A 15,861-nucleotide genomic window follows, 5' to 3' on the forward strand; every position below is an offset into this window, starting at 1 on the left:
ATAGTGAATTGTACATCGGGAAAAACTCTGTACTCAACGTTAAAAGTCTAATTATTGTCGAGAGAGAAACACAGCATGAAATATATCATCGTTACATTAGCATGTCATTAGAATAGGAAAGTTAAGTCAGTAATTACAATAATAACAAGTTAGTGCTAATTTCCTCAAAGTCAATCAATCCAAGTTTACTTACGTAGCCCTTAATCACAAATGTCTCAAAGGGCTGCACAAGCCACAAAGACATCCATGATCAGATCTCACATTAGGGGAAAAAAAACCTCAAGCCAATGGGAACGACGACTAACCCTGGAAGGGACCGCAGATGGGAGGATCCACCCTCTGGGTGACTGGTGCAATGGAAGTCGGGTGGATACGGTTAATAATGTGAAAGTCCAGTCCATAGTGGGGCCGGCAGGGGATCATCTTGCAGAGACGTCACCGACTGATGCATAAGGAGTGGTCCCGAATTAATTTGAAAGTCCAGTCCATTGAGAGGCCAGGAGTTGATCATCTTGAATGGAGACAAGTCAGCATCGCAGAGACGTCACCAACTCAAAGAGGAGTGGTCCATCCTGCGTCCCGACTTTGAACAGCTCGCGATTCATCCGTGCAGACTGATCTGTGGTCACCTGATAACTTCTCCACGCAGAAGAGGAAGGCAGAGCAAAAAGGAGAGACGGCAGATCAACTGGTCTAAAAAGGGATCTATTTAAAGGGGAACATTATCACCAGACCTATGTAAGCGTCAATATATACCTTGATGTTGCAGAAAAAAGACCATATATTTTTTTAACCGATTTCCGAACTCTAAATGGGTGAATTTTGGCGAATTAAACGCCTTTCTATTATTCGCTCTCGGAGCAATGACGTCATGTTGTGACGTCACATCGGGAAGCAATCCGCCATTTTCTCAAACACATTACAAACACAGAGTCAAATCAGCTCTGTTATTTTCCGTTTTTTCGACTGTTTTCCGTACCTTGGAGACATCATGCCTCGTCGGTGTGTTGTCGGAGGGTGTAACAACACGAACAGGGACGGATTCAAGTTGCACCAGTGGCCCAAAGATGCGAAAGTGGTAAGAAATTGGACGTTTGTTCCGCACACTTTACCGACGAAAGCTATGTTACGACAGAGATGGCAAGAATGTCCTGCGACACTCAAAGCAGATGCATTTCCAACTGGACTGGACAGATCAGATTTCAGGAAAAGAGAGCGGATGAGGGTATGTCTACAGAATATATTAATTGATGAAAATTGGGCTGTCTGCACTCTCAAAGTGCATGTTGTTGCCAAAATGTATTTCATATGCTGTAAACCTAGTTCATAGTTGTTAGTTTCCTTTAATGCCAAACAAACACATACCAATCGTTGGTTAGAAGGCGATCGCCAAATTCGTCCTCGCTTTCTCCCGTGTCGCTGGCTGTCGTGTCGTTTTTATCGGTTTCGCTTGCATACGGTTCAAACCGATATGGCTCAATAGCTTCAGTTTCTTCTTCAATTTCGTTTTCGCTACCTGCCTCCACACTACAACCATCCGTTTCAATACATGCGTAATCTGTTGAATCGCTTAAGCCGCTGAAATCCTAGTCTAAATCCGAGCTAATGTCGCTATACCTCGCTGTCCTATGCGCCATGTTTGTTTGTATTGGCATCACTATGTGACGTCACAGGAAAATGGACGGGTGTTTATAACGATGGTTAAAATCAGGCATTTTGAAGCCTTTTTTAGGGATATTGCGTGATGGGTAAAATTTTGAAAAAAACTTCGAAAAATAAAATAAGCCACTGGGAACTGATTTTTAATGGTTTTAACCCTTCTGAAATTGTGATAATGTTCCCCTCTAAAGGCTAGTGTATACAAATGAGTCTTGAGATCGGACTTAAATGCTTCTACTGAGGTAGCATCTCTAACTGTACTGAGTACTGGAGCCTGAATAGAAAACGCTCTAAAGCTTGCAGACTTTTTTTGGGCTCTGGGAATCACTAATAAGCCGGAGTTCTTTGAACGCAGATATCTGGCCGGGACATATGGTACAATACAATCAGCAAGATAGGATAGAGATAGACCGTGTAGCATTTTATACGTAAGTAGTAAAACCTTAGTCGCATCTTAAGTGCACAGGAAGCCAGTGCAGGAGAGCCACTATAGGTATATATATAAATGGTAAATGGGTTATATTTGTATAGCGCTTTTCTACCTTCAAGGTACTCAAAGCGCTTTGACACTATTTCACCATACGCACATTCACACACTGATGGCGGGAGCTGCCATGCAAAGACCTAACCACGACCCATCAGGAGCAAGGGTGAAGTGTCTTGCTCAAGGACACAAGGGACGTGACGAGGTTGGTAGAAGATGGGGATTGGACCAGGAACCCTCAGGTTGCTGGCACGGCCACTCTCGCAACTGCGCCAATACAGAAATTGTATTAACCTTGTAGATTGTTATAGTAACACTAGTTTAAGCTTTGTCATTGTGCCGAACAACGTTAATATAGATTTGATGAAACGTGATTATATACATGAGTGTATGTATGCTTATGTGCTTGTATATGTACTAGAGATGCGCGGTTTGCGGACACAACCGCGGAGTCCGCGCATTATCCGCGGGTCGAGCGGTTGAAATAAAAAAAAATTAGATTTTATCCGCGGGTCGGGTCGGGCGGTTGAAATAAAAAAAAATTAGATTTTAAATAGATTCAGGCGGGTGGCAGTTAAACCAATTCGGAAATATATATACATAGTTAAATGTTGTTACCCGCATACGAAAAACGAGCAGGCACCTGCAGCATATGCCACAACAGAAGAAGAAAAAAAAAAGAGATGGACACTTTTACGGAGCGGAGAAGGGACGCCTCGCCGGGGTCTGGGACCGAGGCCCCTTCCCCCGAGAGGGCCCCACCGGGAGCCGTAGCTGAGGTGATCCGCGAGAAGGGCCCGACGCACGTCCAGGGTCACCACCGCGCCCACCGCACCGACACCCCGCCTCGTCCGCCTTCGCAGCGGCCGGCGTCACGCGCAGCAGGTAAGCAGCTTACCTGCCCGCCACCCCCGTGGCCGGGGGCTCGTAACAGGGGTCACTTTGCGCGCTCCGCCCGCGCAGCTTACCTGCCCGCCACCCCCGTTGCCGGGGGCGCGTAACAGGGGTCACTCCGCGCGCAGTGCGCTCACGAAAGGGGTGGGGCTCACCCTGGTGAGCCGAGTGGGCCACTTTTGGTAAGCAGAACTGGCGCTGCGAGATGAACCGAACGCCGGGTTAAGGCGCCCGATGCCGACGCTCATCAGACCCCAGAAAAGGTGTTGGTTGATATAGACAGCAGGACGGTGGCCATGGAAGTCGGAACCCGCTAAGGAGTGTGTAACAACCCACCTGCCGAATCAACTAGCCCTGAAAATGGATGGCGCTGGAGCGTCGGGCCCATACCCGGCCGTCGCCGGCAACGAGAGCCGCGAGGGCTAGGCCGCGACGAGTAGGATGGCCGCCGCGATGCGCGCTGAAGCCTCGGGCGCGAGCCCGGGTGGAGCCGCCGCGGGTGCGAGGGACATCGCACCTCCACGCGGCTCCCAGATGATTGCGCACTGGTGTGCGTCTGGGCCGTGACAGCGTGGCACGCATTGAATGTCTCTGCTGCATTGGATCAGTCTCTTTTCTTTAACAGGCAAAAGCTTTATAACCTCACTAATGCCTTGCATCGTCTATATTAGATATATAACAACGGGCGGGTGCGGGCGGGTGCGGTTTTGATTAAATGTTAGATCAGGCGGATGGTTGACGACTTTTGTGATGCGGTTGCGGATGAAATAATTGCCTATCCGCGCATCTCTAATATGTACAGTATGTGTATATGCATATTTGTACAGTGAATGTATGTACCGTGAGGTTGTATGTATGTATGTACTGTATTTGTGTATGTATGGGGTAGCATAGGTACTTATGTATGTGGGTAAGTACCTATGTATGTATTAATGAATGAGTATACATATGTGTGTACATAAGTATCAATAATTGTGTGTATGTGAGTATGTATGTGAGTTTGTAAGTACAATATATTGTGTGCGGGAGCCAAAGTACGGCCCCAGCCACCTAGAGAGCCCAAACCAAAAACAGTTGGTGCGGTGCCCAGTGAACAAGGGACCTTTGGCCCCACACAGCCAGGCCGGATAGCAACAAAAACCCCAGAGCTGGGCTCAATGTGCCCCCAGTAAGGCCGGCAGCAGGCCACAGGCAGACGCACCCAGCAGAGGACAAGGCACGGGAGAAGCAGGAGACGGCCAGCCCCCAAGCCAGCGAGAGACCACACCCCATGAGGGCAGAAAGACAGGACGCCCCGCCCCAGGGGGCCCAGAGACTCCCCGCAGCCGGACGAGAAGACCTCACCCGCCCCACCAGCAACCGGGCCCCCATACGAGCCCAACGATTACCATTATTTATCGGCAATAATTTGTCCAATCTGTTTTTTAGTGAAGGTCTGAGTTGTTGAATTTATATATCCAGGTCGGCTGATTAACTGTAGTATGAGTCAATTATTTACGGCATTTTATTTGTTTTCTTGGATTTTAAACGTAAAAGATGTGAAACAAGTTTATTAGCACTCATAAAATAAACAGTTTATAGCGGTGCTTATAGCAGTGCTTAAGTGTCTAATAATGTCATTTTATGACATTTATTTGCGGGGCTGTAGGTTCCGCAGCCTGACAACGGCGTTCTTCAGGGATGCTATGGGCTTCCTGCTGATGTTTGATCTCACCAGCCAACAGAGCTTCCTCAATGTCAGAAATTGGATGAGTATGTTGATGTTACACTTTGATTTTATTCATTTCAATTCATTTCTTGGCATTGACGCACCAGTAGACAAATGTGGAAGGTTAGGGGTTGTAGCATTTTGCACCTTCATGCTTATACGTCACAGAAAAACAGTTTCATTATAACTTGTGGTGACTTTGCAGGTCAGCTACAGGCCAACGCCTACTGTGAGAACCCAGATATCGTGTTGGTTGGAAACAAGGCGGATCTGGCTGACCAGCGGGAGGTTCAGGAGAAACAAGCAAAGGAGTTGGCAGATAAATATGGGTGAGTTCTCTTATCAAGTCAACAATATTATAGTATACTCTTGAGGTGGAAAGCTTAATTTATGCTTTTGCATTAGGGTGATAGCACATTTTAGGTAGGCTATATACTGTATGTACAAAACCCAAAACCAGTGAAATTGGCACGTTGTGTAAATGGTAAATAAAAACAAAATACAATTATTTGCAAACCTTTTCAACTTATATTCAATTGAATAGACTGCAAAGACAAGATATTTAATGTTCGAACTGAGAAACTTATTTTAATTTTGCAAATAATCATTAACTTCGAATTTAATGGCAGCAACACATTGCAGACAAGTTGGCACAGGGGCATTTTTACCACTGTGTTACATGGCCTTTCCTTTTAACAACACTCAGTAAACGTTTGGGAACTGAGGAGACCAATTTTTTTTATCTTCTTAAGTGGAATTATTTCCCATTCTTGCTTGATGTACAGCTTAAGTTGTTCAACAGTTCGGGGTCTCCGTTGTGGTATTTTAGGCTTCATAATGTACCACACATTTTCAATGGGAGACAATTCTAGTCCAGTCTAGTACCCGCACTCTTTTCCTATGAAGCCACGCTGTTGTAACACGTGGCTTGGCATTGTCTTGCTGAAATAAGCAGGGGCGTCCATGATAACGTTGCTTGGATGGCAACATATGTTGCTCCTAAACCTGTATGTACCTTTCAGCATTAATAGTGCCTTCACAGATGTGTAAGTTAACCCTGCCTTGGGCACTAATACACCCCCATACCATCACAGACGCTGGCTTTTGAACTTTGCGCCTATAACAATCCGGATGGTTCTTTTCTTCTTTAGTCCGGAGGACATAACGTCCACAGTTTCCAAAAACAATTTGAAATGTGGACTCGTCAGATCACAGAACACTTTTCCACTTTCCATCTTAGATGAGCTCGGGCCCAGCGAAGCCGGTAGCGTTTCTGGGTGTTGTTGATAAATGGCTTTCGCTTGGCATAGTAGAACTTTAACTTGCACTTACAGATGTAGCGACCAACTGTAGTTCTGACAGTGGTTTTCTGAAGTGTTCCTGAGCCCACGTGGTGATATCCTTTACACACTGATGTCGCTTTTTGATTCAGTACCGCCTGAGGGATCGAAGGTCCGTAATATCATCGCTTACATGCAGTGATTTGTCCAGATACTGTGAACATTTTGATGATATTACGGACCGTAGATGGTGAAATCCCTAAATTCCTTGCAATAGCTGGTTGAGAAATGTTGTTCTTAAACTGCTCGACAATTTACTCACGCATTTGTTCACGAAGTGGTGACCCTCGCCTCATCCTCGTTTGTGAATGACTGAGCATTTCATGGAAGATGCTTTTATACCCAATCACGGCACCCACCTGTTCCCAATTAGCCTGTATACCTGTGGGATTTTCCAAATAAGTGTTTGATGAGCATTCTTCAACTTTCTCAGTCTTTTTTGCCACTCGTGCCAGCTTTTTTGAAACATGTTGCAGGCATCACATTCCAAATGAGCTAATATTTGCAAAAAATATTAAAGTTTTCCCGTTTGAACGTTAAATATCTTGTCTTTGCAGTCTATTCAATTGAATATAGGTTGAAAAGGATTTGCAAATCGTTGTATTCTGTTTTTATTTACGATTTACATAACTTGCCAACGTCACTGGTTTTGGGGTTTGTCATTTCTATGTATGCAACTCGTTTAGATGGCACACCTTCACCCAAAAGCTTACAATTAGAGTGGGGGAAATGTAACGAATGTAATGAACCCGTCTCAATCTCATAATGCAAATATCAAACGCAAGTATAAAATGTATATCGTAATTTCCAGTTTGCACCTACTAATACAAGCCGCACCCACCGAATTTTTGGACACATTTTATTTCATACATATAGAGCAGGACTATTCAACTACATAATGAAGAGGGCCGCGGTTTCAAGAGTTCAAGGGATCAGGGGAGCGGACATGGAGATGTGGAGGTTTTGTCAGAAAGTGCCTTGGCAGGTTATATTTCTTTGAGGCTGCTTTTACTTAATTACAAAGTAAACACATCGGGAAACATGGCGGGGTTCATAAAGGAAACAATCCACTCATGGTGGTGTTTTCAATTTTATGTGCCAGAAAAAAGAGACGATATTTTGCAGCAGATAATATGGATGAACTCTAATATTGTAATAGATGGAAAGCCTTTCTTTTGGAAAAATATGTTTGAAAGAGGAATCATTTTTGTCAATGATGTTATCAATGAGAATGGTAAGATTATGAAGTATGATGAATTTATAACTATGTATGGTGATGCTTGTTCAAGCTTTTCATTTAATCAACTAACTGGAGTCATTGGGAAAAGATGGAAACACATAATTCATTATGGAACTACTAAATTATTAGTTTGTAAACCTCTAATAAGAAATTTGAGTTGGCAAAAAGGAACTAAAATAAATAGAAAAATATATAAGTTTTATTTAATAAAGAAATCTTTGAAGGCTGCCCCATACAACACATTTGGAAAATGGGAGGACTTTTTTGACTGCCCGTTGCCATGGGATGCCATATTCAAACTAATCTATAAAAATACTATTGATGTGCAAAATCGTTATTTTCAAATTAGAATTATTTATAACTTCTTACCCAAGTGGAAAATGTTAAAATTATATAATATGACAGAGTCAGATGATTGCCGATTTTGTTGTCAGGAGTCTGAATCCACCCTGCATTTGTTTTGGTATTGTCATATTGTGTCTTCCTTTTGGGTGAAAGTTGAAAAAATGTGTTTAAGGATTCGTTTGTTTATTAAGCTTGATGTGGTTTCTGTTATTTTGGGAGAGTTCATTGACAATCATGATTTAATCAATTTAATTATAGTACTCGGTAAAAGGTTTATTTTTAAGGCCAAAAACAGATATTTACTTAGTATTACTTTCTTTAAAACATTCATTTTTTAACTTTAGAAAGTTACATGGTTGAAAATGATCCATCCATCCATCCATCCATTTTCTACCGCTTATTCCCTTTGGGGTCGCGGGGGGGCGCTGGAGCCTATCTCAGCTACAATCGGGCGGAAGGCGGGGTACACCCTGGACAAGTCGGTTGAAAATGATAATGATGCCAAAAAACATAAAAAAAGATGGGAAGTCCTCAAAGGCTTATGTTGAAAGTGTAATTATGTTTATAGATTATATGCTATCTGTTGTTGTATTCCCTAATTTTGAGTGACTTGAACATAATCTGGACTGTACATACATTTTTTTATTTTATTTTTTGAAAATGTAATTTTGTTTATAGATTATATGCAATCTGAACACCACACAAGGGTTAAAAGCATGAAGAAACAGAAGCTCTAGAAGTTTTGTTGAGGATTGTGGTTCCTTATTTTGCAATCTTTTCCTTCCTCGGTTTTATTTCTTTACAATTCTTCCTTCATTTAGGTTTGTACGACTGGAAATATAAACATAAAATAAACATAACAAAAGTATAAAGTCCATTGTGTGTTTTACACAAATAAAATACAAGGTTTTGTGTTAATATATTCACACATTAAACTACAATTGTTTACAGATATAGAAATTGAGGTAACCTAAGGTGTAGCGTTGTCGCCCTCTACTGGTCAAATTGAACGCTGCATGTATTAAATTAGGTTTAATCAGCACTGTTACTCTCAGACAAAAAACAACAGGACCACAAATACAAAAGACATCACGAAGTCAGCAATTTAATAATAATAATAATAATGTATTTTATTTGTAAAAATCACTTTACATTGAGTAAACAACCTCAAAGTGCTACAGTGTATTAAAACAAATAAAAATAAAAAGATAATAAAAAATAAATAAAAATAAAAACTAGAACATCCAAATAGCTAGAACTAGTATGCATATATCTAAAAAAAAGTTTTAAAAAAAAAAAGAAGGGTTTTTAAGCCTTTTTTAAAAGCATCCACAGTCTGTGGTGCCCTCAGGTGGTCAGGGAGAGCGTTCCACAGACTGGGAGCGGCGGAGCAGAAAGCCCGGTCTCCCATTGTTCGTAGCTTTGTCCTCGGAGGTTGGAGGAGGTTAGCCTGTCCGGAGCGGAGGTGTCGAGTGTAGGATTTGGGGGTGAGTAGTTCTTTGAGGTAGAGGGGGGCATTTCCATGGAGGCACTGGTGGGTTAGTAGGGAGACTTGGAGTGGAACAGGAAGCCAGTGAAGGGATTTGAGAATTGGTGTGATATGGTCATATTTCCGCACTCTCATCAGGATCCTAGCAGCACTCATTTCAATACAAAACAAAACAAATATCTTTATGCACAACATCTACTTTCAAATGTTTGACCAAGTTTGGTGATGAAGATTACGCACTGGGATTGCTACCATTGTCCGCCGCTTAAAAGGTCCGACAGGAAACAATGCCTCGAGCACTTGCTCGGGGCAGAACATTCATACTTTGTTGTCCAGTCGTTGTTAAAAGTCCCATCACGTGGTGACATTGCTGGTTTTACTAGCAGAGGAGCATGTTCGGCAGCGCACAATCACAGAGTACTTACAAGCGGACACAGTGTGTAGACAGAAAAGGGAGAACGGACGCATTGAAGATAAAGGTGAAGTTATAACACTGAAACACCCTCAAGAAGACATGCTTTAAGACATGGCTAGCTAGCTAGCGGCTAGTGTTTTAGCTACTTTTAAATCACTAATCATCACCTCCATGGCAACAAATAAAGTACGTTTTTTTTACAAGTATCATCCCTGCAGGACGAGGAATAGCTAAACATGCTTCACTACACATTGTAGCTCACCGTGACGCCGGTCCTGAATGTAAACAAACGGCACGGGTGGATCTACACCTGACATCCACTGTAATGATACCAAGTACAGGAGCGTATCTAGTCAATATTATTATGATAACATCGATATATATATATTTTTTTTATCGTCACAAAATCTTTTGAGGACTTTGAATATGACCAATGTATGATCCTGTAACTACTTGGTATCGGATTGATACCAAAATTTGTGGTATCCTCCAAAACTAATGTAAAGTAACAAACAACAGAAGAATAAGTGATTATTACATTTATTTATAGCAGATATTAACAGTAAATGAACGAGTGGATTAATAATCGATTTTTACAGTTTGTCCTTTATAATGTTGACAAAATATTAGAATATGTTACTAATTAGGAGCCTTTGTTTGTTTACTTACTACTAAAAGACAAGTTGTCTTGTATGTTCACTATTTTATTTAAGGACAAACTTGCAATAAGAAACGTATGTTTAATGTACCGTTAAGATTTTTTGTTAAAATAAAGCCAAAAGATGTGCCGTTTGCGAACGAGTCGAGTCTTTTGAATGGCTCTTTAAAGTTAATGATGAGAATTAGCTGTTGGTTTGCGAGTTGTTTTCATATGAACATTTCTGCCTTTTTAAATATACACAAAATAAGTCAAAGGGAAACCTAGCTAGTCAGTTAGTTACCAAAATAACTGAACAGTTTATGAGCGGGTTTTTCATTAAACTTTCCGGCAATGTCAGATTGTGGAAGTTGCGTCCTCGCGGTCCCACGGTCAGACACAGCACAGGAGCCAAGCGTGCAGGTTTTAATAATCATATGTTTTTAACAAAAGTTTTCTCCCAAGAAAGGACGCCTCTTTTCAGCCACGCCCGTATCCTCTCCCCCTTCTGCTCCCGGGCCGCTTACTGTTGATTAGATTAACACGTACCACCTGTGAAATCTAATCACCTGCCAGCTGTGTCTCGCCGTCAGCACTGCCACGCCCCCCCCTCTCCTCGTCTGATGGTGCTCTGTCCTCAGCACCATGGACAGAGGCGGTGACTTTTGCTCCTGCTGGCCACACTTCCCCCCCCACACAGATAATGAATAATCATTACATTTTTTGGGGCTGATCCGAATAATTTCTAGCATGTTACCTTACACTTATGTCAAAAGCCTCAACTTATGTGTGCGGACGCTCGTGGCCCTCCTCCACCCACAGAGACAAAGACAGTGGATGGCTGACAGGAGGCTTCATTTAGTTATAAATAGTTGGGAAAAAGTTATGGGCACATTTTTGATGTAAACAAATAAATAATAAATCAAACAAATACAACTTAAAAAAACAAAAATCTGACATCAAAAGTGCAGTTTTATGAAAATATTGGGGTATTTTGTATTCGTAAAGTTTATTTAAACTACACACGCTAGTATTTTTCTATGATTAATCGTGATTGATAAAATGCAAAAGTGTGATTAATCTGATTTAAAAAAATTGACAGGCTCCAGCGCCCCCCGCGACCCCAAAGGGAATAAGCGATAGAAAATGGATGGATGGATGGATGACTAATAGAATGAATTCTACAGAGCCCCTAAAGGGACATGGGGGAATTTTTTTTTTTTAATAATTTTTTTATTTATTTATTTTTTACATGTATCTCGTGCGCACGAGAAACTTTTTATAAAATTATAAAAAAAAAAAAAAAAAAAATACTATTCTTTTTTTTTTAGACATGTATCTCGTGCGCAGGAGATACTTTTTATAAAATTATAAAAATAAAAAATAAATAGTATTTTATTTTTTTTAGACATGTATCTTGTGCGCACGAGATAGTTTCTTTTTATAAAATTATAAAAAACAAATTAAAATTATAATTTTTATTTGTTATTTTATTTTTTTAGACATTATCTCGTGCGCACGAGAAACTTTTTATAAAATTATTAAAAAAAAATTAAAAAATAGTATTCTTTTTTTTAGACATGTATCTTGTGCGCAGGAGATACTTTTTATAAGTTTATGAAAATAAAAATAAATAGTATTTTTTTGTTTTTTTATAAACTTATAAAAAGTATCTCCTGCGCACAAGATACATGTCTAAAAAAAAAGAGTGGGGAGGCAGAAAAATAAACAATTATAATTAAAAAATTTTTTTTATAAGTTTATGAAAATAAACTATCTCGTGCGCACGAGATACATGTCTAAAAAAAAAAAGTATTTTTTTTAGACATGTATCTCGTGCGCACGAGATAGTTTCTTTTTATAAACTTCTAAAAAAAAATTTTAATTATAATTTTTTTTTTATTTGATTTATTTTAGACATGTATCTCGTGCGCACAAGAACGTTTCTCGTGCGCACGAGATACATGTCTAAAAAAAATTAAATAATTTTTTAAAAATAATTTTAATTAAAAAAAAATTTTTATAAAAATTTTATAAAAATTAACTTTCGAGATACATGTCTAAAAAAAAATAGTATTTTTTTTTTAGACATGTATCTCGTGCGCACGAGATAGTTTCTTTTTATAAACTTCTAAAAAAAAATTTAATTATAATTTTGTATTTTTATTTGATTTATTTTAGACATGTATCTCGTGCGCACGAGAACGTTTCTCGTGCGCACGAGATGCATGTCTAAAAAAAAATGAAATAAAAAAAAAAAATTATAATTTTAATAAAAATAAAAATAAAAAAATCGAATTTAAAATAAAAAAATTAAAATATTAAATAATTTTATAAAAATTAACTTTCGAGATACATGTCTAAAAAAAATAAAAAAAAATAAAAAAAACTATAAAACATCTTTTTTCCCCCATGTCCTTTTAGGGGCTCCGTAGAATTCAACACAAAAAAACATTTTAAATCAGGAACATAAAGTTCATTCTCTGATTGTTTTCTGGCTGGCAGGATTCCGTATTTCGAGACGAGTGCGGCGACCGGGGCGGAGGTGGACCAGTCTGTGACCACTTTGCTGGACCTGGTGATGAAGAGGATGGAGCAGTGTGTGGACAAACCCCCCACAGAGCCCGCCAACGGCACCGGGACCACCAAGCTCTCCGCCGCACAGCCCGAGGAGAAGAAATGTGCATGCTAGATGAGTTGATTCCGGAAAAAAACGTTGACTTGATCTGTCCCTCCTCACCTTTTGCTTGCATGCTTCTTCTCGTCCGACTCGTTTCCTTCTTGCAAAAAAAACCCATTTCCTTTCCCACTCTTTTTGCTTCCTTCGCCTGCTGCCACACTGGAAATGAAAACGAAAGCTAGTTCTCCCTCTGCTGGTCATTCAAGCTATTGCAGTCTGTGAGGAAAAGACCATTTTGTTTTCCTCGCTTAAGCTGCAGTACAGTTCTGCATGGTCCCGGTCTCTGCTCGCTGCTGGTTTACATGAGTTCCATGGTCCAATCCCTTTCTGCTACTATGACAGTTGGAGTAATACTGCAACTCCCTCTAAATACCAACAGTATACACGTTTCTATGGCCTCCACTTGACTTCCAAACCTGTCACTGCAATCATAATTAACTGTCATAATTAATTTTCCCCATTGCACAATGCCTTCTATGCTAGTATAGTACAGTGATACATCAGTTCTGGTATGTAATCAATCCCAAAAGTTGCCATAATAAGTCCAATTAAACCGTTCCAAACACCCAATTTATGAACCAAAAACACTTTTTATAGAGAAAAATTATAGTTAAACATGCATATAACAATGTGAAATAAAAATACATGATGAATGAACATTTAACATCACTTTTATAGTTAATGAAGACTTGTGGGCAAAGAAGGCAATGTACTTTGCTTTCTCAAATTACATTTTTCGCAATTTTTTCCTCAAAATGCTGATACTCGCAACTTTATTCGGCCCCCGTGGTGATTTGTTTTGCAGTCGTACTCTAGAATTTTCCCCATTGCACAATGCCTTCTATGCTGGTACTTCACTTTTGGTATGTAATCCATCCCAAAAGTTGCCATAATAAATTATGTAAGTCCAATTAAACAGTTCCAAACACCCAATTTATGAACCAAAAACACTTTTTATAGAGAAATATTGCCGTGAAATACAAATACGAGATGAATGAACATTTAACATCACTTTTGCCATCTTTGCCCACAAGTCATTAATGAAAACTTGTGGGATTTAATTCGAGAAAGAAATGGTAGCAAAGTGCTGACACTCGCAACTTTATTTGGCCCCCGTGGTGATTTATTTTGCAGTCATATTCTAGAATTTCCCCCATTGCACAATGCCTTCTATGCTGGGCCTGTATAGGACAGTGATACTTCAGTTTTGGTATGTAATCCATCCCAAAAGTTGCCATAATAAATTACGTAAGTCCAATTAAACAGTTCCAAACACCCAATTTATAAACCCAAAAAACGTTTTATAGAGAAAAATGATAGTTGGACATGCATATAACAATGTGAAATACAAATACACGATGAATGAACATTTAACATCACTTTTATAGTTAATGAAGACTTGTGGGCAAAGATGGCAATGTACTTTGCTACCACCTCTTTCTCGAATTCAATATTTTGCAACTTTTTCCATCAAAGTGCTGACACTCGCAACTTTATTTGGCCCCCGTGGTGATTTATTTTGCAGTCGTATTCTAGAATTTTCCCCATTGCACAATGCCTTCTATGCTGGTACAGTACAGTGATACTTCAGTTTTGGTGCATAATCTATCCCAAAAGTTGCCATAATAAATTATGTAAGTCTAATTAAACAGTTCCAAACACCCAATTTATGAACCAAAAACACTTTTTATAGAGAAAAGTTGACGTGAAATACAAATACGTGATGAATGAACATTTAACATCACTTTTATATTTAATAAAAACGTGTGGGCAAATATGGCAACATACTTTGCTACCACTTCTTTCTCAAATTCAATATTTTGCAACTTTTTCCATCAAAGTGCTGATACTCGCAACTTTATTTGGCCCCCGTGGTGATTTTATTTTGCCGTCGTACTCGATAAAGGAGATGCGGTTATTACTGCTGGTACTTGGTTCCGCTCGATATTACATGCGCAAACCGACTAATTTGTCACATGCAATATTTGTTTTTCGTAAACCGTCTCGGTATACAAAAAATAACGGGACAAAACTTTGCAAAATTGTTGGTTAATATGAAAAGCAATGTGTAAAATCCACCGCCACAGTAGCTTTTTTGTTGGATAAACCACAAAAGTGTAGAAAATCCCAAAATGCGAGAGCGATTGTGATACAACTGTTAAATATCATATATTAATATAAGTCCACCTTTTGTATGCACCAGAAAATGGTCTGCTATATAAACAGTATCAACATTTTCATTGATAGCAATCATAAAAAATGCATTGAGCGTTTTTGAAGTAAAACCAGATATTGATTTTTTTTTTTTTTTTTTTGTCGTTTTTTAATATATCTATTTCATAATAATAATTTTCCCTCCAGAACTTATAAATATATATATTTTTGGACATGTTATAAAAACTAATACATAGATCACAAATAGGGGATAGGCTCCAGCTCCACTCTGAACAGTATTACTTGTGCAAATGTACTCAAATAATTAATTTTCCTGAAAGTTTTCTAAACAAAAATGCATGTTTTGTTATTAGACACAATTTTACTTTGGAAATTATTATAAAGTTTCTGCTTAATTTTAGTGGAAACTACAGCAATTGCTTCAGTTTTCATGACCACAGCATGGAACGTGTGCAATGGAGGGGAGGGGGGGAAATCATATTATATTTATATAAACAATCCCAATGTTTGTATTTTAATATTACAAATGTAACTAACTTACCTAAAACCGTGTCCACTCACAACAATCTGTGCAAGATGACGACTAATGCTCCTAAAAGAGTACATCCAAATACGACACCCGGTGTGAAAGTAAACAAAAACATGTTACACAGCGAGATGAAAAGACAAAATAATTGTAGATTTTTTTTTGACATTTGACCTCTGGATACTGCAAATTTTGATATCTATCTGATAACAAACAAAGCAACACAAAATTAAAAACATAAATAAAACAATGTAAGAATAAAAATACAA

General features: G+C 39.2%; 1 protein-coding gene across 3 annotated transcripts in view; it reads left to right on the plus strand.

Annotated features, from left to right (window-relative positions):
• The window catches only part of rab27b (RAB27B, member RAS oncogene family), a 159,725-nt gene that overhangs the window by 139,431 nt on the left and 4,433 nt on the right, over positions 1-15,861 (plus strand). For 2 of the 3 annotated variants that reach the window (XM_061980817.2, XM_061980818.2), the window contains exons 4-6: positions 4,686-4,789; positions 4,951-5,074; positions 12,717-13,930. In XM_061980817.2, the coding sequence (XP_061836801.1) occupies positions 4,686-4,789; positions 4,951-5,074; positions 12,717-12,903 (415 nt within the window). In that variant the 3' untranslated portion in view covers positions 12,904-13,930. Of the gene's footprint in view, positions 1-4,685; positions 4,790-4,950; positions 5,075-12,716; positions 13,931-15,861 lie in introns of those variants that run through there. The other variant, XM_061980819.2, reaches the window with a different exon arrangement.

Source organism: Nerophis lumbriciformis, linkage group LG20 (assembly GCF_033978685.3).
Source record: "Nerophis lumbriciformis linkage group LG20, RoL_Nlum_v2.1, whole genome shotgun sequence".
In the NCBI taxonomy this organism is placed as follows: domain Eukaryota; kingdom Metazoa; phylum Chordata; class Actinopteri; order Syngnathiformes; family Syngnathidae; genus Nerophis; species Nerophis lumbriciformis.